Source organism: Pyxicephalus adspersus, chromosome 2, assembly GCF_032062135.1.
Source record: "Pyxicephalus adspersus chromosome 2, UCB_Pads_2.0, whole genome shotgun sequence".
NCBI classification, from domain to species: domain Eukaryota; kingdom Metazoa; phylum Chordata; class Amphibia; order Anura; family Pyxicephalidae; genus Pyxicephalus; species Pyxicephalus adspersus.
In genome coordinates, this window is record NC_092859.1 from 49,820,337 (window position 1) to 49,841,583 (window position 21,247).

Consider the following 21,247-nt stretch of genomic DNA (forward strand, 5'->3'; position numbering starts at 1 on the left):
AACTTGCTGTTAGCATCTCTCAACACATTTCCACAAGCCCACTGTTATGCAGTCCTACTTGGAACGTGCAGAGGGTTGGCCTGTAGGACTGTTGGCCATGGCAGGGTAGTTTAGGAGGCTTCTACAGGTATGTGCAGGAAGCTATCGGTGCCACTCTTTGTACATGTAACAGTCTGTCCCCATTTCCCGCCAAAGTCTTTTTAAAGTACACTTTTACTTAAGTTAAGTAAATGTTTTAAACCTAAAATGGTTCTCTATAATAAGGAGCAAGGCTAAACCTCTAGTGTTACAGAAATCTAGTCCGCAAAATATAATAAATAGATATGCACTTTCTAAAAGTATCTATAAATAAAGCCACTATTTTGTCCTCAATGTAAAGTTATAGTATCATTCTTTTGAACCTTATGATGCATATTATGACTTTATTTTCTCAAGTACCTGTTTAGAGTAGTGTAGCCTTCAGAGAGGTCACAAACCTGGCTTCTGAGTCTAAAAGGGGTGCTTGAATACCAAAATTATCTAAACAGAATTACAAATCCTTTGGGATTGGTAAATTATTTTCATTTACGTATTTTAAATGTTCATTTAGCTAAAGTTCAACTTTTAGCAAAATTTGGAAAGCAGTAATTTATTATTTCAAATTCGGCATCCTACAAATGTTATTTGACCCTAATAAAATAATTTGATGGATCTTTAGTATTATCTACAGATAAGTTGTCCTTTAGATACATCAACAAGCTTTATGAATCTCTATAAGAAAGTACAGATTTGTTGTGGAAAATTGATAATGAAAATAGATAATGAAAAATGTGTTACAGTAACTGGAAATATTGATGGTTAGCCATAGACATTGTTCGGAATACTTACAAGCTGCTACTGCTTTTTTACTCCTATAAGATTTTAATTTTGACAATCCCACATACAGCTCTTTTGCTTACACCTTTTCTGCTTCCTGACCTCTTCGCACTGCACTACTATCTTCCCGCTCGTGCTTTTCTTTGCAGCTGAACCTCATTCACAGTGAAATCAGTAATTTAGCCGGATTTGAGGTGGAGGCTGTTATCAACCCTACCAATGCTGACATTGACCTTAAAGATGATATAGGTAAATGAAACATAGGTTTTTTATCAGCTAAATGTCGAGTGATAATTATAGATTCCAAAACTGCAAAACAATAAATGCCTCAAATTCAAACTCATTTATTTAAATTAAACAACTCTGGATCTCCAGACTTTTGATGTCCCTCTTCTATAATTATCTCTCACTGTTAGCTGCTTTTTCTAAACATTTAATTTTTACTTTTGCATTACCACTTGGAAGGTAATCTCTCACTTTTGCACTACTCGCACTGATTAGATACATTTATTATTGTTGTTACACGTTTGATTTTATAACTGACTAAGGTTATATATGAAAAACAAAGATAATAAAAAAAGATTTTCAATATCCTATGTATTTAATTTACAGACCAACAAATTTGGTATGAAGTAGTAGGAAAAACTGAGAATTATCTTCTAATGAGACACATAACTCATGTTCTCTTCATTTTCTTTATTTATTATTTCTTTTATTTCATTTGGCAAAGTTGGTTGTAGCTTTGATGAGGTTTGGCTATCAACATCCACATATTAAAATGTAATTCCCCACAGCCATCTTTAAAAGGATATTAATCTAAACTAAAATTTAACTAAAATTATCTTAATCTATAATATTTTAAAAGGTATATTTTTTATCAAGCTTGCTACTTTTTCCAGAAATGTTTCTTTTGCTTTTAGCTTTTAGCGATTGTACTCCTTTAAAGCATTACATGACTGTTCTAAATAATAACTTAGTTTTTATATATGGACCTAGAAAGGTAAGGAGCTCATTTTATTTTAAATAAAGGTTCTGATGACCTTATGTAGAAAACCAGAATCTAATATTTAGAGCAATATGTATACAGTGGCTGGGTTATGTAAGGCCCATGGGCTAGTTGAGTTTACTGATCCACCATCAAATCATGAAGAATGCACTAATTAAATTCATAATTTCTTTTTAAGTAATTGGGCCTGATTTATTAAAGCTCCCCAAGACTGGAGAAGATACACTTTCATCAGTGAACCTGGATGATCCAGCAAACCATGGAATGGTCCAGGATTGAAATACATTTGCTAACAAACAGCAAATGACTTTTAAGAAATTCATTCCAGGTTTTCTGGATCACCCAGGTTCACTGATGAAAGTATATCTTCTATAGCCTTGGAGAGCTTTATTTACCCAGGCCCAAAGATTTTAGGAATCAGTCACAGTATTGTAAAATATTAGAACATAGCAAAATCAAATTTGCTATGCATAAATTATTTAAAATATATTTAAAAAGCCCCCTAGAGACCAAGGAATTTGCAGAAGATTTCCTACTCAGGAATAACTAATAAAGATAAATAATTTATTGTACAGCTGTTTTTTACCTACAAAGAGCTCACATTGTTTAGTAATATTACTAAAAATATCTGGAGACTGTAGTAAGCCTACTTTAGTATGTAATGGCTGATGTCTCTATGCTACTAATGCCCTTTTTTGTTGTTGTTTTTTTTTTAGTTCCCTCACACATGATTGGGCATTCAAAGTTATCTTAGGTTGATTATATGATATTTTTTATTTGATATGTGGTCAGTTTTTTTGCATAGTGAATAGCCTCTATTCCTTTAGTAAACTATACTTTTTTATTGTTGTGTTCTCACTTGTTCTCTACACAAGCAACTGAATACATTTATTAAAGTGCAGTAGCAAAAGGAATACTTTATTACAATAGTAATGTTTCTGTAAAAAATAGCATTTTTGAATTAAAAATTGGCTTTTAAATGTATATTTTTGTCATATTTTAGAGTAAAAACTATATGCTAAGACAAAGATTGTGCATGAAAGGTTTACATTTCTAAAACAAATAATATCATGTGATAGACTGAGTTTAATAAGCTACAACCAACAAGTGCTTTTCGGGACTAAAATGCAGTCAAATCCTTTCTTTAGTCATTTATATGAACAGTGTTATCCAAAATGTTATAGTCCAACGAATTTTCAAAGTATAATGTTGCCTTTATGAACAACTCCACTTCTGCTCCTTTCAGTATTTCACAAATCAATTATAAGTATTTCAATTGTTGACATAAGCTTTCATGGTAGGAATACAAGGAACTGGGTAAACTAATGAATGCACCATATGTCCTTTATCCAAGTTGGTTGACGTACATGTGTTTGCCTATTATAGTTGCAAGTTGTAAAGGCTGACATTGCCAACCTCGAAAGCGATGCTGTCGTTCATCCGACAGGCTCTGACATCTACACCGGTGGTGAAGTAGGTAATGAAAAGTTTAGTGATGCAGCATTTCATACCTATATACATATACAGTATATATATATTTTTATTCACGGTTATTTAACAGAATAAGTTTCTGTATCTTTTGTTAAGTTAAAGTAACTGAGGTTAAGCATACTAAGAAAAACATCTTCTCTGCAAGCACAATGTTTGCAAAGGTTAAAAAAATGTTTATGCTGCATGTTACCTGTAAATAAATAACTTCTTATCCATTTCAGAAGATACAAGTGTTATGGGGGTTTCTGACCCCTCTGGTTCTAAATGCCCTGATATATATATAATGCATGATTTAGTGGTGGGTGGAAGAGTTATCAATTTTTCTAAAGGCAGTTGGATTTTAAATTATAAATGTATGTCATACCAAAGAGCAATGCCAGTCAAGTGGTGGAGCACTGGTTATCTGTATTCTAAATACATTTTAGTTACCTCAATTTAATAATTAGGACAGTTTTAGCCTTATCTTCCGAATACCATAGTTGCCATGGTCCAAAGCACAAACATTACATAGAAAGTAATCTTCCTTTTAAAAAACTGCATGGATCTGGACTTGCTTAGTGGGACTCCGGGAGACTCAAAGATGAGCTGTTTCAGGTCTTAAAGTGTATCTAAAGCCAGGTACAAAAGAATACTAGTATTACTAATAATAATAATAATAATAATATGCAGCTTAACATGTCTTTGGAGGAACAGAATAGACTTATCACCCTAGAACAACAATAACATGGGTGGTGTTCAAGAGTCTCAACACACTTTCCAGTAGCATTGTTAAAGATGAAACTGTAGAGTGCACAGGACAACACTGCATTTCTGGCAGCTCTTTTGTGCAATATCGAAAAGATGTATTACAATATTTTAATGGTATAATTATCATTTACACACTCTTAGTATAGCTATACAAATGCCATTTCCCCCTTTATTACAATATTCTGGTTTGTATTTCTGACAGCTTTAAGTTGTGTTTGAAGTAACAAATTGTCCTTTCACTCAACTGCATGGGTAACATTATTATTGTTACCTTTGAATTATATGAAACACTTTTTACTTTCTCCACATGTTTTAATTTAATTTATGTCACAAAGCAGTATCAAACAATTGCAGAGAATATAAACATTTTTGTCCACTGTTCCCAAAATGAAGTAACATTATTGCCATTGCCACTGTTCTATTTCAGTGACCTTTGAAAGCTCTGATGTGAATTTCACAGTAATATTGATAGGGAAAACAAGTATATATTTGTGATGTAGGACCTTGTAGCTGTTGTACAAGTATAATAGACTCAGCACTGAGTAAAGTAATTTTGAATTTTGCAGTAAATTTACGGATTATCAGGCAATATATATGTATTGTTTGCTTTAAGCAAGAGTCACTACCACGTTCCTCTCTTTTAAGAAGACTCCTGAGAGTAAGGTACATTTCCATAACTTTTCAGCTGATAATTAACATTTATTCTTAGCGCAAGCTAAGTGAGGGGTAGTAAATTTCTGCCTGGTTTATGTGTTTCTGTTTTTGAATTTTAATATAAGGCTTCTTCAGAGCTAAAAGAAATTCATGTTTCTATCATACCAACAGATTGACCAACAAGTGCCTGGTATGCAGATTTTTTTTGCTTATGTTTGCTTGGCTTATGTTTGAGTGACTATATCAATTGTTCTTGACCCAATCTTTAACGCCACTTCTTAATCACTGATTTGAACATCCTAGCTGTGACAGAAAGAAGCCTTTCCCAGTCCCAGGTATACCTATAGTGAAACCAAACTTTAAACGCATACTTTTGGTTCCTGAAGTTAAACACTTTTATTTTCTGACAGCAAAATACTTTCTTTTCTCTTGTTGGGTTGGGGGGAGGGGGGGGGGGGTCAAATGATAAGTGCTCCAAAAAGTGTTCAATTTTTCTTCTTCCTTATCTGGGTTTATAGGATTACCTATGCACACAGGCTTGCTCTCAAAGTCCTTCTTTTGCACACCCATTCAAACCCATTATGCAGATTTCTTTATCCTTCATAGTGTTTTAGCTTCTCTTTTAAGACTCTTTTTCCTGTTCTTCAAGTTTGTTTTTTTTTTGGGCTAAAGGTGTTTTTTTCTGGCACCCAATTGAAGACATTGTTATTCCCTCTTTTTGCTCAGCTTTGGTCAAACACAAATTGCTATATTATTATGTTAAGGTACTTATGGATTTACCTCAACACCACTGCCTCCTTATAAAGGTTAGATTCTGGACAATTTCTAAATCTCTAAATAGATTGATCAAGCCTAAATAGACTGCCCAAGGTGTGTGCCCTTAAACCTCAACCTAGGCGTCTACTGCACTATTCCAAAAGGTAAACCCAGCTGCATCAGTGAAAGCTAGTTTCAGCTGAAAGGTCTTGCAAATGGTTGCGTGGACCTTCCCTTTCTTCCACGAACTGCAAAGGTTTGCCTTCGTTTTTTTTACTGTTGTTGGATGTTTTTGAATATTCTATGCTGTTTTTCCTGTGTTGTGGAGAACTAAACTTTTTCTACAATATTTTTAAAAAACACAACTTGCTTTATTTATTGTGGGTTTTTTTCCCTATAGAAACTGGGTTTTACAGCCACCAGGAGAACTTGGGGAGGCTTGACAGCGAAAAGGATTTTCTAATCAGTAAAAAAAATGGCAGGAAGTACTGTAATGCTTCACAAACAGACAGCTAAATTGTTTTATGTTTATATTGACATTTTTATATTTTAAATAGTAAATATTCAAATATTCAAAAGGCAAAATGTAAACAAAAAAAATCCACAAACCACTAAATCATAGACTTGCTCTAAATGAATTATTAAAAAGAAAATCAACCCAGTAAAACGACTTTTATGTTTATTGCTTTAAAGGACTTTTTTAAAGTATATGGTACAATATTAAAAAACTAAAATACTTTATTATTGATTTAAAAAATGATAGTATTTCAATCACAAAAGTAAAGCAAGAGGTAGAGAATATCATAGGTTTGATGTGAAGATCAGGTTTGTCCACTGGCATTTAACATTAGATTTTATAATTGTTTCATTGATTATATGTAGCGGCCTAAAAGCATAATGAACCTGATTTAATAAAGCTCTCCAAATCTGGAGAGGATATACTTCATCAGTGAAGCTGGGTGATCCAGCAAACCTGGAATGGATCTTGTCCAGGATTCAAAACATTTGCTAAAAATAGCAAATGACTTTTAGGAAAAGCATTTGAGGTTTTCTAGATCACACCGCTTCACTAATGAAAGTGTACTCTCCAGCCATATTTAAAACCTGCTTGTAGGTTCTTGGAGTGTGATTCAAAATCACTTCAAATGGACCTATCATCGAGAAAATATAAAAACTGCCATGGCTGAACTCATTTTAAAGAAATTGCCTGAATGTAAATAATTTAGTTAAGTCGTCTCAGTCACACACCTGAAACAAGCATGCAGCTAACTACCAAGGTATGCAGCATTCAGCTAAACATCTGAGCCGCATATTTATTCTGAATGATTTATTCAGAATGTATTAAAGGCAAAGGATCAGAACACCAACCACATAAGTATTTTTTTTAGAACTAGGTCAGCATTTTCAGTTTACTTAAAATCCTTGTCACAGCTTTTCTTTAAGTCAAACCAAGCTAAGCAAATGGCATTTTCAGAAGCACAACGGCAGCTACTCACATTATTTATTGAGATATAGTGCTGATACATACACAAACACACACACATACACACACACACACACACACACACATATATATATATATATATATATATATATATATATATATATATATATATAATTTATTTATTTATAGACATATTTTCTCCCTACTCCACCCGCTAGGATCAGTTACTCTATAACTATTTGGTATAAAAATTTCAAAGCGGGCCTAAACTCAACATTTTTACTTTACATAGAAGGGTAGACAACCCTTCTAAATAAAGCAAAAATGTTGTTATTTATTCTCCTTCTGCGCATGCCTGCCATTTTCTCCACCAAGAGGAAAGGGATGCTGATCTCATGAATGCGCAGTGAGATTAGCTATTTTATTTTCCCCCTAACAATGGCTACGTCACCCGATCTCGCACCCGCACAGTTAAGAAGAAGACGGAAGAGAAGACAGAAGTGCCCAGAGCAATTCCAGGATGACACGGGACCAGATTGTGGGATGGACCACCGCCATTGAGGGATCTGAGGTGGATTAGAGGTAAGTGTAATTTTTTTATTTTTAGTTTAGTTCTGCTTTAAGGAAATGATGTGGCCCCTGGAAATGCTGTGGTGCTCGCCCAGTTCATGTATGATTAGTTTATCAGTTTCCTCAATAAGTGTCATCCATGTAATCCAGTTTTTGGCAATCCTTTTCCTAGAAGTTTTGGTTTAACAACAACAACAAAAAATCTGAGAAATAGATACCAAAGCTAACTTGATTTTTTTTGTTGAGATTTTAAGTATAAATAGAGAAAGTTGACCAGAAGTGGATGTATACATTTTCAAAAAAAATTTAGAAATAGTAAGCAAATTGGATCTCTCCATTTTTTTCATTTAGGTAGTGCCTTAGAGAAGAAAGGAGGTAAAGAGTTTATAGAAGCAGTAATTGAACTGAAGAAAAAGAATGGCCCTTTAGATATTGCTGGTGGTAAGTGTATCTGTGTGTGTGTGTGTAAACTGACATCTCTGTCTGTATTTGTCCAGTAGATTTTGTAAATTTATTGCAATAAACCTAATTGTTCCAGCTGAAGGGAATAATATTCTAGACTGCACCTATCATGAAAAAAAAAATAGGAAGACAGTCATTGCTGGTCACTGGAAAATGATAATTGATTGGCTGACCCATTGGTTTTGGTATTTTCTGAGTCACTGATCTAGAAGTAAGAAAATCAGAATGATTAGATGTTTTAGTCCACCTACTTGTTTTAGGTCAGTGATTCAAAGTACTAAAGTAGTAGGGTTTAAAATGATAGCCAGACAACTGTAATTTCCAGGTGGAATTTCAGCAACACCCCAACCATGTTTCATATATGATAAGTTTCTTTTTATTAATACTCAACTCATCTCAAACTGCTTAGATTTTAGATAGGTAAAAGTAGTAGATAAAGAACCATCAAACTGTTTAGTGCTTTCTGATGTCTTGATATAGAGAGATTTTGTCTTTGCCTTTCTTGTGCATAAAAACATTGACAAAGGTTCTGATTTTTCATTAGTTTTGTCTAAATGGAACAAGACGTGAAAAAAGATCTCTCAAGTGAGGGAAAATCCCCCTTTAAGCAATTTTTTAACCAAAACAAGCTACCTATTAAATAATTTCTGTTCTGGTGACATCTTAAAAATTGCCTTTTTTTATCACTTTCTGTTTCATAATAAAAAGGGTTAATCTCTCCAGCATGTACACGGTTCACAATAAAAACATGACAGGGGTTATGATTCTTCCGAACGCTATCCAAAACTGAAAGCAAAAGTTGTGTCTTTAGGTAAACTGTAAGTCTTATATAAGAAGAGGCAGGCCAGGTAAATTGCTCAGCTAATGCAAAATGTAAAAATATGTTTACTCAAAATGTATCTTCTGATTTTGTTGGACAATGTTCACCTCATTAAAAGGTCTTTACTTGTGTGTAGGACCTTGCCAGTTATCTTTGCCAATCTCATGGCTGTGATGGGTACAAAACTAGCACATTAAAACATGGAGTAGTTTACCCTAAAGATAATTGTAATAGTTTAACTTTGAAGCCAGGCTGTCCATGACCATTTTGGAAAAAAAAAAGAAAAAGAAAGCAACAGCAAGGAATCTAACCCAGTTCTACTCCACCCAAAATGTACATCTTAGGCAAAGTTTATTATTTATATTTAGGAATAACTACATTAATGGTTTTACCTGCTTTTATTCTTGTGCCTTATTATTTATATAATTACAGTGAAATGCTTTCTCCTAGTCATCAAAATATTTTTTATGCTTCCACTGTATCATCTATCAGGTGTTTCATAACATCAGCATTAAGCTATGAACTGCTGTGCACTTTGAACCAGAATTCCTTCAACAACTGTGATACTGGCTTATTTGTAAAACGCAGGCCTCTTCCCGTTAACCTGCAAAGTTCACTAAACGTACGTGGTTTCTATTTTTAAGGACGGCAAAACTTAACAGACTCACATCATGGTTTGATTCTAACTCAAGAATAAAAGTCGTTGTGTGAAGGTGAAACATTTAAGCTGCCATACTGGCCACATTTTGCATATAATTCCCCATCTGATTACAGGAATGTCAGGTTGTTTTATTAGATTTCTCCTGAATTTATGACGCATTCTCCATATGCCAAATGAAACAGTGGAACATAAATTAGAACAAATTGGAAATGTCCAGAGCTCAACTTCTTCAATATGTTAGAGAACAACGCCCAACTGCACAATTGTTCTTGGTACTCCCCGTACTCCATGAAATTTATAGGTGACCCTAGTTTTCCTGCAAACAATTCAATTTTGGTCCTTAATGATAGCCCTTTTATGTCTGCACAGAAAAAGAAAAGCAATAACATGCAGAGAAGGAGTGTGTTCATACCAAATAAAAGCAGGTTTTCAGTCACCTCCTGAAAGATGTTGATTTTAAGAACACTGGCTTTCAATTATTTGCACATATTGCAATATTAATGCATGGCAGTGTTTTGGAATGTTTAACTTTAAACTTGCAGATGAATCATGACACTGAACAGCAAACCGTGAATATCACTGATTTGGTGATCTTTTATTGTCACGTTTAAGAAATATTAAACATTTAGACCTTAAAGACAGCTAGCAATGTAATATTGGGAAGCTTTGAAAATAGATTAGATGTGTTTTAAAAATAAATATTGCACAAATAGGCCCATTCTGACCTTTGTGCCGAAAACCATGAGTCAGTAAGGATTTTTTGAGAATGCATATTTTGTGCAGTGATAGGGTATATTTGAAGAATGACTATCATTTATTTTTTGTGACTAGAGTGGAAGGGTTGGGCATTCTGTCAAGTCTTTCAACTGAGGAGATTAACCTTTCTACTGTGACTAGTGATCACTGTCACCAAACAGAAATGTACCATTTTTGAGTTGTCACTAGAATCACTAGACAACTGAGAAATTTTACCAATAGATCCCAGGCGAACAACAAAAATTTCTTGTCATGGTTTTACCCTTTCCTTTTCTATTCAAAGGTACACATTTTTTGTCTATACATACAGTTTGGTATAGTCTATCAAGACCACTGTCCCATCCAGACCAGATCTTTACATATAAGAGCAGTTTATCCATTCCTGAAGTCCCTCACTTCTTACCAAAAGCTGGCAAAAACGTCTTTCACTACTTACATTCTTTATGGCTCTGGTAGATCATTTGATCGAATGAAAAGCACCTCTAAGAATACAATTAGTGAAAGAATTCTTCTGCTGGCTGCCTGATGATACTGTTAACATGGATTTGGGGAGCATATGAACTGCTCTAATGTCTGTGGGTCTGAACTTAGGGAGCTCAGTAGTCCACTTACCAGGTGGTTATACCTATCCCAGGTTTATACAGTTTAAACTGGGTTTACAGGAATGCCCACTAGTATAATATTTTCTTTTCAGCAGTTCTTGGTTCCATAATATTTATGAACCTATCCATATAAACTGTTATGTTTAATTACTTGATTTCCCAGTAATAATTCTTTGAGTTTTGAATATCTAACACATCACAGACAAGACCATTGCATGCACTATGATACTTTCAGATCTGCAGATAAGATAGCCTGCACATTTCATTATCCACTGTAAGTTTTCTCTATCTGATTTAAGCTGGTGTTCAAGGGATAATGATGATTTAATAAAGATTTAGGCTAATTGCTTAATAGCACAGTTTAAATGATTATTTTTGTCTAACAGCAATATTAACAACATGCATGAAGTTAATGCATGAATCATTTAAAAACAGATGTTTCGTTAGATATCCAACCCTTTTTTACATAGTCCGGTATTTACAAGTGATGTAAAAGAGCAGTATTAATTGGACTGTGCAGGGATTACATTTTTAATTTTATGTACCACTTTTCAAAGTCTCTGTCTTATGAAGATCTTTAATAATTTGTAGGGAAAGCTTGTCAGATGATTAAGGTTTACCTTTTTTATTTATTAATATTATTTTTGCTTTTTGTTTTTACTACATCAGTTTGTCTATCAAGTTATGGAGGAAAGTCAAGGGAGGTCCTTATGATTCAGTTGAAATGAAAATGGGAGATTTTTTATCCTTAATAAGAGACCTGTCTGTGAATGGCAGCCCTTGAGTCCTTGAGAGTGATGCAGAACATACTCTTTATCTGTCTAAACAGATGTCCAAGATGAAATACTGTAGAATGTTAAACAGAATTTATAAGGATGAAAAACTTATCTGTGTGTGTTCTGTTTGTGATTAGCCGCTGTGAGTTCAGGCCATGGGCTGCCTGCAAAGTTTGTAATTCACTGCAACAGCCCAAGCTGGGGCTCTGACAAGTGTGAAGAGCTGCTGGAAAAGACTGTGAAGAACTGCCTGGCTTTAGCAGATGAGAAGAAAATTAAGTCAATTGCTTTCCCTTCAATTGGCAGTGGAAGGTGAGTGATATTTCATTCTAGCAGACAGTGCCATTGACTCTACACAGAAACAATGAATATAAGTGGTATTGCTGTTCGGTATATGATTGTAACAGTTGTAGATCCAGACAGTTATAAAAGGTATAGCAAAGAGCTGCCAGTTTATTGCTGTGTAAATGCCAACTCTTGCTAAAACTGTTTTTGTAGTATTACTTTATAACAGATTTTTTTTCAGACTTTACTTTTGTATCTGTTTGGATCCTTACAACAGTTTTCTGTGTTTTAACACCATTTTCATTATTTTTTCTCTTTGTTTTTAAAAGATGTCTGTCATGGCGGAAATATAGAGGCATGCTGATTCATGCTTATAAGCTAAAAGCTCTGCAGCTAATAACCTTTTTCTTGCTTTAAAACTAAGTTTTATAACCATATATAACTAGGGTTTCTCAGAAACAAACATTGCTAAGGGGGAGGGGGGGTCCTTGAGTTGTGGTAGACTTTCCCCTACCATTTGCATAGTTTTGGCTAAAATCCCAAGGAAGCATGCCACCAGCTATCTTTTCAGATGTCTGTAAGGGTGGCATTTTAGTATTGACTACAAGTTTAGGAAGACACTTCACTAATTTTGTGAATAATGTTAATAGAAGTTTAGTGATTTTAATTTAAATTTATTTTTTAAATAAAGAGCATTTTAGTGTTAAAAGACACAATGAGTGTCAAATACTCCACATGAAGTATGCCATACTATGTATTCTTCTATTTATAACTTATATACTATTTATAACTAATATTTGAAATATTTGAAAAAAGTTGCGCTAAAGCAGTGCTCTTGACCTTAATGCTTGTAGTGGCACAGTAATTTACTTAATATTTACCCACTATTATATTTAAATGCAGAAATCCATATTTTTTTTATATTCCCCCACTCACATTTAAAAACAAATTGTGGTCACTCTAACTACTCCCCATACTTATGTCACATGACTGCCTACTCTATGCTGCACCACCAGTTTGTTCTGGGTTCAGTAAAGGTTAGCATAATCTAGCCCAATTCCTTTAAATCTTGGTTATCATACAAGCAATTCCTGGGGGTGTCTCCCCACATCCTGAGTTCATAATTCTAGGCTGAGCAGTGCCCACATGTTAAAGGACAGACATGTGACACCACTGGACCAAATTTAAAATTTGTGCAAAAAAGATTTAGAAGTTTTTATAACAAATACAATCCATGGGGTTTTAAGAAAGGGAAAGGGTAGGTTGAAAGGTGGGGATGATGAACTGGAGATCTTCTTTAGAAATGGTCCATTATCTTGGGGGTCAAGAGAACCTACTCCAACAAAAATGCAGCATGTCTAATAGTATCAAAGGTATTCCCACTGTCTGAAATGATATAGAAGTCATTAGGTTAAAAAGTTATGTACAAAGAGGGTGCTTCTAAAAGTATATAGTTTGCAAACATGCCACCTAGAATTTTACATACTACATAGTGAAATGAGCTAATGGGCAAATGGTTCTGTGTAATGAAGGTGGTAAGGTAAGTCATTCTTTACAGACATATACGTATCCAGTAAGTGTTTGTTTTAGGAAAGAATAGATTTCCCACAATTCAACAATAAAACATGCCGTGTTTACTCCTTCCTGACCTTTAGAAATAATTCTTCTGTTTTGGAAGTCTGATCATCCTAAGCAGTGCTTTTATTGCATTGTTTGTAAAAAATAAAAAACACTAAGACAAACATGAATGGTAAATTTTTATACATCTATCTATTTGCTTTGCATACTTGCACAATATTTCTAACTTTCCTCTGGGGTTTTTTTCCCCTTCAGTGATGACAGATTGACACTTTCCATTTATGTGCTGGCACCATCATCAGTGCTTCTTTAATGCACATAAAGTCTTCCCTTCTTTATTCATAGTGTGATAACACTCCCACATATTACATTTAAATTACTACAGCACTTGTTTTAACTTTGACATCTGAAGACCTATTCCAACTACATGTTGTGCTATGAAACTTGTTTTAATGTGGCACTTTATTATGCATAAGGTTGCCCTGCTATAAAGCTTTAAATTAATTTTGAATGCGACTGCTATAGTCACAATTTTACCAGCTATGACATTACCACTGTGTCCTGTAGTGACATATTGACGTGGGAGGAGCAGTGCGGTCACCCTAATACTTCTCAGATGTTGGGGAATGTATTTAAGGTCTCAGATCCTATATAATGTGTGATCCTATACTTTATCATTATTTATTATACATTTAATGACTTATCATTGTATTGTTTTCTACAGGAGAAGGTATCTCATTTCTGGAATTACAGAAAAGCATAGTAAATTGTAAACATATACTATGTGCTGTAACCACCATTATATGCTTTCTAGAGACTACAACAGTTTATATAGTTTCACATTGTATAACTCAAGTTATACTATTGCAAAGCTATAAATAGTATTGACAGACTATTTATGTGCCAAGCAAGAAAGTGTGATATTGTGTTTTTCAACTGAAGTTATATCATTGTAAAGACGTTTAAAATATTGACACAAAATCATTACAGGAATTCATTTTTTAGAGAAAAACCTCCAAGGTAAATGCATTGTGAAAACAACATAGAGCATTATAGTTGGTCAGCATTGGAGCTAGGAACATCTGTTAGGCAGACATGACTTCTGAAAGCAACAGAAACACAGCTTAATTCCTCTTTATAAATGGAGAATGGGATTATGCCTTGGGCAAGAGGATAAAATAAATCACATTCTACTTCAAGGAGAAGAATATGAATTATGTTCATATAGCTAAAATAAAACATAATTTTTACACAGTATTTCTGTCTAGGTAGTAATGGTACAAATCCCACATTTGTAGTCTAAGAACTTTCTTTTTACATTTTTATCCATCATACATAGTTCTCCTGCCACTATCCATTATTTCCTTTATAGGTAAATGAAGGCAACATTTTCTATTGCAGAATGTAAAAAATGTTAAAATGTATTTTGTGGATGATAAAAAGCATATTCTAAGTCAAAACTCATATTGACCAATACATACAGTAATAAAAGGCTTGGATAAGTTTATGGGGCACACATTCGGAATGTTTTGGAGGCAGCAGATGATTTCTTTCTTTAATCATCACATTTCTTTGGTCTTTTTTATGCTGCCTATGCATGTACCAATTATAGACAGGTATTTCACAGGGTAGAAAAGACTTAGCCCTGAATTTCTGAAAGAAAAAAGCCCTAGCCTTTCTGAAAAATAACCTAACTTTACAAGGCATTGACTAACTTTGTTTTTCAGATAAATAATGGAGAGGTACAGGAACAAAGTATTTTAGACATTATTAGGTGGTTAAAAGATGCATATGTGGAAGTTAGGTGTAGGAGCTGAACATCATTACAGTGGGACAATAATAATTAGCTGGAGGGAATTTGAATTTATATTAAAGGGCACAGACACTTTTAAATCATACCCACACAGGAGGTAATATTGTTTTTAAAAATATAAAAACAAATTTTAATTTTCGTAATGTTTATTTTCTCTGTTTGTCTGGATATTTCCACATGCAAGAGAAATCTTTAGGCCGAAATTTGAAAAAATAATTATTTGTCAGGTCTGTAGATTAGTGAAAGACAGTCTTGGCTAGCATATGTGGAAAAAACAAACACATTTAAATATATTTTCTTTAAAGGATGTACAAAAAAATACTAAATGTCTACTAAAATTTCAAAAAAAGGGACTGTTTGTGGGGAAACATCAATCTCTCCGCAGTGGTCTAACATCTCCCTACTAAGCCACATTTATAGCTCTAAAATCAGCAAAGCTTATACTGCCTGTTAATTACAGAGCTCTGGCTCCAACTCATCCCTGACCTCTCCGAGGGGACTACAGCTTCAGCATAGAGAGCAAAGGTACTACTGCAGTATGCTGTGAAGAGACAGACTTTCCTAATCAAGCAATTGATATTTTGGAAAGGAACAAAATGTAATAAATTAAAAACTTTTCATTTTAATGTACCTCTAAAGTATTGAGCTATTTTAAACAGAGAGTTTATTTGGGCTTTAAAGTTGCCTGCGTTCCTATTGTGCTCAGAGGTATTTACCTCTTCACTATACATGGCTCTTATTAAATAATGCAACAGTATCCACTGATTTCTAACCTTGTTACTGTTGCCCAATGGGTATTCATAAAAAAATTTTGTTTTACTACTTTTTGTAAATGTTACAGTTTACTAGTGGTAGTGTGCCTTAAGTAGAACATGAAAATTAAGTCACGTTAAAAAAAAAAATTTCAATTGAAGTATGATGGTCAAACGGAACTGCAGGTAATATCAATGACTTTGTAGGAAGGACTTGTTTTGTTAATGAGCAAAAAATAGTTGACTTAAGGTGCGTACACACTTCCAATTTTTATCGTTCCAATCGAACGACGAACGATCGATTGGGCAAAAAATCGTTCGTAAAAAAGTAACCAACGACGCCGACGAACGAGGAAAGTCGCTGGAAACGAACGACCGGACCGACGGATCGGATTGGACGACGATCGTTGAACATCGTTCGTGTGTACGGTCGTTCGTTGATCGTCCATGTTCAGAGCATGCGTGATGAACGAACGGCCGTTCACTTTCCTGTCGTGCACATAGTTCCTCTATCGCTCAAACGATCGTATCTATTGTGTGTACAATATCTACGAACGATCGTGTCGTTAACTCTATGTGCAGGATCGGTGCTATACGATCGTTCATATATATCGTGCATGAACGTTCGTCGTTCGTTTTCCAACGATAATAATTGGAAGTGTGTACGTAGCTTTAGACTGAGTGCCAAGATATTTATTCAGGGACAACCGTAGGTGGAGCTTGCATTTTGGGAATAATGTATATGTATGTGTAATGGTATTTTTTTTAATCTAGTTTTTTACTTTATTTTTAACCCTCCCTTGTTTTGTTTTTTTACTGCAGAAATGGCTTTCCAAAACAAACAGCTGCCCAACTCATCCTGAAAGCTATTTCCAACTATTTTGTGTCTACAATGTCCTCTTCAATCAAGACTGTGTATTTTGTGCTGTTTGACAGTGAAAGCATAGGCATATACGTGCAAGAGATGGCAAAGCTTGATGCCAACTAAGCCTTTCAGTCCAGCAATCCCCTCTCCCCCGACGCTTCCCTTCACTAACGATACAACCTTTAGCTCTTTTTTGCAAAACTGTACTGCAATTTGAGAAAAAATGCTCATTTGAGGAAAGCAAGGATTCTACTTGACCTTTCTAAAAATATTTTATGTTGGCACTGATAGCTGGCATTACTTCTGTTGATGCACTATATCTGAGGCATTGTCCTAACCTAATTAATTTAGAAAAATTTTTATAGTTTTATTTTAATGAGTAAGGAAATTATGTAGGTTGTAGTTGGGAGTGTAATGTTTTTGTATGTGAATGACTTGAATGGAATATTTTGTAAATGTTGTGGTTCTTTGATTGTATATTTTGTGGCTTTGTATTTTTTCTTCTCGCTATGAAAAAAAAAAACAATCTTATTGTCTTAGAAGCCATGTTTTAAACACAATATTTGGGGTCATTTATGAAAAACAATTATGAGGATGAAAAAGTATCCATTAAAACCAGTCAGTTATTAGCTTTTATTTTTGATCCAGTCTAGAAAAATAATAGCGGGGGGCTGTCCTATTGGCTCTGGACATCACCATCGCAATTTTTGTTCCAGTTTTTTGTAAATGATTTAAAATGCATATAGACTGATATTCAAGTTTGCCAGGGAGTGTAAGTCAGTTTTTGTAAATCATTAATTACTGGTTTTGAATTATTTGCACCATGACCAGAGATAATTTACAAGCACAAAGGTAGATTTGTGAAATATTATCTTTATTTTAGTAAGCGATAGATTAAGATGCAATGTATACCAATAAATTGTTATTATGAAGAAACCTTATTACTCAGAAAATTTCTTATTGCTTTAAAGAAACTACAAATAAGTGTGTAAAAAATGGTATTCAGAAAAAACTGATGTCAGTGTACCTGTGCTGGTCCTATATTATTACAAGCTTTATTTTATGTTTATTTAGGTAGTCCAAGTTAGCCAATAAAAGTAATAACATTTATATAGTGAAAAGAAAGGGTTTCTATTTGATATGGAATGTCTGAATTTACAGGTCTATCTTGTCTCCCCATAGTACAGTACCCAAAACCTGATGCTACCAGTAGATGTTGGAAAATTTTTGGTTGGTTGTCTACCACCATCTATTGGCCTGGCTGGAAATTCAACTCCTGTTTACCTTTGACATAAACAGAACTTAAGTAACTTTATTTTAGTGAAAACACTTTACTACTGCAATTTAAAAATTGGGGATACATGCATACTTGCACATCTGTGCCAGCTTTTGCATTATCCACATTTTATATTATTCATATGCCATCTTGCCTTGTTTGTTTGCCAATAAAAATAGGAAGTGATATAAAGGCAGAACCATCTGAGGGGAAGTAATGTTTATTATGTCACAGGAAGTTCTCTGTAGGAAATCCTTTTATATTATTTGCCAGAAACTGTGGTTGTAATAGGGTAGGTCTAGCTCCACACAATCCTCCCCCTCTACTACTGCTTTTAAGCCAGGTGTAAGTTATTTTTAAAAATAAAACTGTCAAATGAGTAGAGAGAACACAAAACACTGACTGAAAGGAGCCATTTTACTGCCTGGTTTCTGCCTGCTATGCAAATATATTAACGCAATGACGGTAATGACAAACCTTTAGATATGTTTTAGGATCAGTGTGTGCTGTACACAAAGTGCACACAATGGTCTATGTGAGTGCTAGTGTAAACACATCTTTTCAGAATTGCTCATTTAAATCCAGTTGCCATTTAAGATACACCATAATATTACAATTTCATTATTTGTGCATAATGCAATATATGTATAAGAGTAAGACTTTGTAAATCACTTACACACAAAGAAAAAGGTAAAAGCCACTATATGGATACATCACCGAAATATATTCTGCACAGTAAGTTAATTATAAAATGAATCACTCATTGCCATTGAAAACACATGGACCTGGAAGTTTCTCTACAGGGAGCGTTTCAGCAAATGTCAGATTTGCTGCTTAAAAGCCCCTTTTTGCATAAATTCACATGCTATTCTATATTATGTTTTTTAAAGTGTATAGTTAGGTATTTTTTTTCCTTTAGTTTATGATAGAATAAATAGTATCCTTTGTAAAGCTTTTATTAGTGTCTGTGTTTCCATTGAAAAGATTTACACTTGTATTAGTGGTGAGCATTGTCAAGGAAAAAACATGGAACACATGGAAACAAAGGATCCAAAATGTTAGCGTTATCCCCAGATCAAGAGGTAAGAGGAAGTCTTCTAATGGGGACATCTGTCTAAGATGAGAATTCTTCTCATTTTGTTTAATATACTCTTCTTGTTTTGTTCTTTAGGAGAGAACATAAACGGAAAATTTCCTCTAAGACCCATGCCAAAAAAGGGGTTTTATTTTTTTCCCACCCTAATTAAACTACAAGAAGTTATGGGTATAGATACATTTCTAATTGGCATAACTTACTAAAGCTGAGTAGAGTAAATTTGAGGGTAAAAAGTCCATTCACAACTGTGCTCAGAAAGTATTTTCTGTGTAATGAAACATTAACTTTTCTGTGTAATGAAACATTAACTTTGAAAGAGCTAGCACAAGTGTCACAAAATCCAAATCTATTTTAGCCTCTTGTGGAAAATTGTTTTAATGTGTCCATGACAGCTAAAAAAGGTTACTGTGGCTGATTGACTCCGACAACCTATTTGCTTTTTATTCTGTCCACCCACCTTATATGCTAACAATTTGCTCTTTACCTGTGTTTTTGGGTTGCTCCACACTAATGTGCAGTCTCTATCAGTCTGACGGGCAGTGGAAAAGGCAATACTGCTATAAATATCCGCAACTAAAGTGTATATTTACTTTGCTGAGCTATAGTACCTCATTACTGTATTTGGAACCATCAAGATACATTCACATGGTTCCAGTTCTATTGTAAATTTCATGTAATCTACAAAAACCTAAGCAAGCCAGTAAAATAGCCTGAAGACACTGAATTACTCACAGTAGCAAGGCTTTCGTGCTTGACCAGAGGTTTTACCCCATGGCGGTAGTACCACCACTGTTCTCTCCAAGCAGAAGAGGAGTTTCTGTGTTGTGGTATTTTCAAGTCCAGATTTTATACATTGTGTATATTTTTTACATTGTTCTGACAGAATTGTTGTTTGTTTAAATTAATATTACCACCATATCCAAAGATTTCACACATTGTATTGTTTTGTTCTCAGTAGGCATTTATGTGATCATATATTATTGTGGAATGCTTACTTCACAAAAGCTGGAGGCACATGTACAAATAAAGGCTTTGTTGCCGAAAGTGACCATCTAAGTACAGGATGTGCAATACTGATCTTACAATACCTTTGAGTAATATATATATATAATACAAAGCTTACAATACATTGTGCCAGATATTGTGATGTAGTGACATTGTGATGTGATAATGTCATTTTTAGAGTGGATTCAGAATTCCTGAAAGTACTTGTTTTTTGTTGCAAATAAATTGTTGCTAAATTGTTGCTAAATTTTTGTCTTATTTTAAATGGGCCGAATAATAGAAACCTGGTCATACAGGGCCTGATTTATTAAAGCTCTCCAGAGTTGGAGAAGATATACTTTCAGCAGTGAACCTGGGTGATCCACAAACATCAAATGGATTTCCTAATGTCCTTTGCTATTTGTTACCAATTTTTTTTAATCCTGGACCAAATCGATTCCAGATTTTTCGGATCACCCAGGTTTAGTGATAAAAGTATATCCTCTCCAGTCTTGTAGAACTTTACTAAATCAGGCCTATAATGTTTTATATACATTTACTAGGCAATGACAGCATTGGGTTGCTATACAGTAACTGTTCTACACACGACTACTCTTTGAATTCAGAATAATCAACTTATATATATATTGCCAGGGTACTGTGTAAAGTACATAGTATAGCTGTGTCAAGGCACCACTTAAAAAGTGTGGTCTCTAACTCACAATTTCTAATATACACATTTATGAGGATTCCCCAGCACATTTTATAGCTAGTCTGCACAAAAAAAAACAAAAAAGCTTTTTAGTAACGAGTCTTTTGTATTTGCCTAAATTTGCAAATACATGTAATGCCTCATTAGAATGTTAGGACATCTCTTACGGCACTTATAAACTATATAAACTAGGTTTAAAGAACATGTAATCTAAATCAATAAAATCTTATATACTGTAAGCTTTAAAGCAGCAACTCTTACCCTTAAAAATTATGCTCAGGCAGGT

General features: G+C 34.1%; 1 protein-coding gene across 2 annotated transcripts in view; it reads left to right on the plus strand.

Annotated features, from left to right (window-relative positions):
• MACROH2A1 (macroH2A.1 histone) overlaps positions 1-20,517 on the plus strand; it is a 43,735-nt gene extending 23,218 nt beyond the window's left edge. The window contains exons 6-9 of one of the 2 annotated variants that reach the window (XM_072400731.1): positions 1,005-1,104; positions 7,875-7,964; positions 11,738-11,912; positions 16,851-20,517. In XM_072400731.1, coding sequence (XP_072256832.1) covers positions 1,005-1,104; positions 7,875-7,964; positions 11,738-11,912; positions 16,851-17,016 — 531 coding nt within the window. In that variant the 3' untranslated portion in view covers positions 17,017-20,517. Of the gene's footprint in view, positions 1-1,004; positions 1,105-3,247; positions 3,339-7,874; positions 7,965-11,737; positions 11,913-16,850 lie in introns of both variants that reach the window. The other variant, XM_072400732.1, reaches the window with a different exon arrangement.
• The last annotated feature ends 730 nt before the right edge of the window (positions 20,518-21,247 follow it).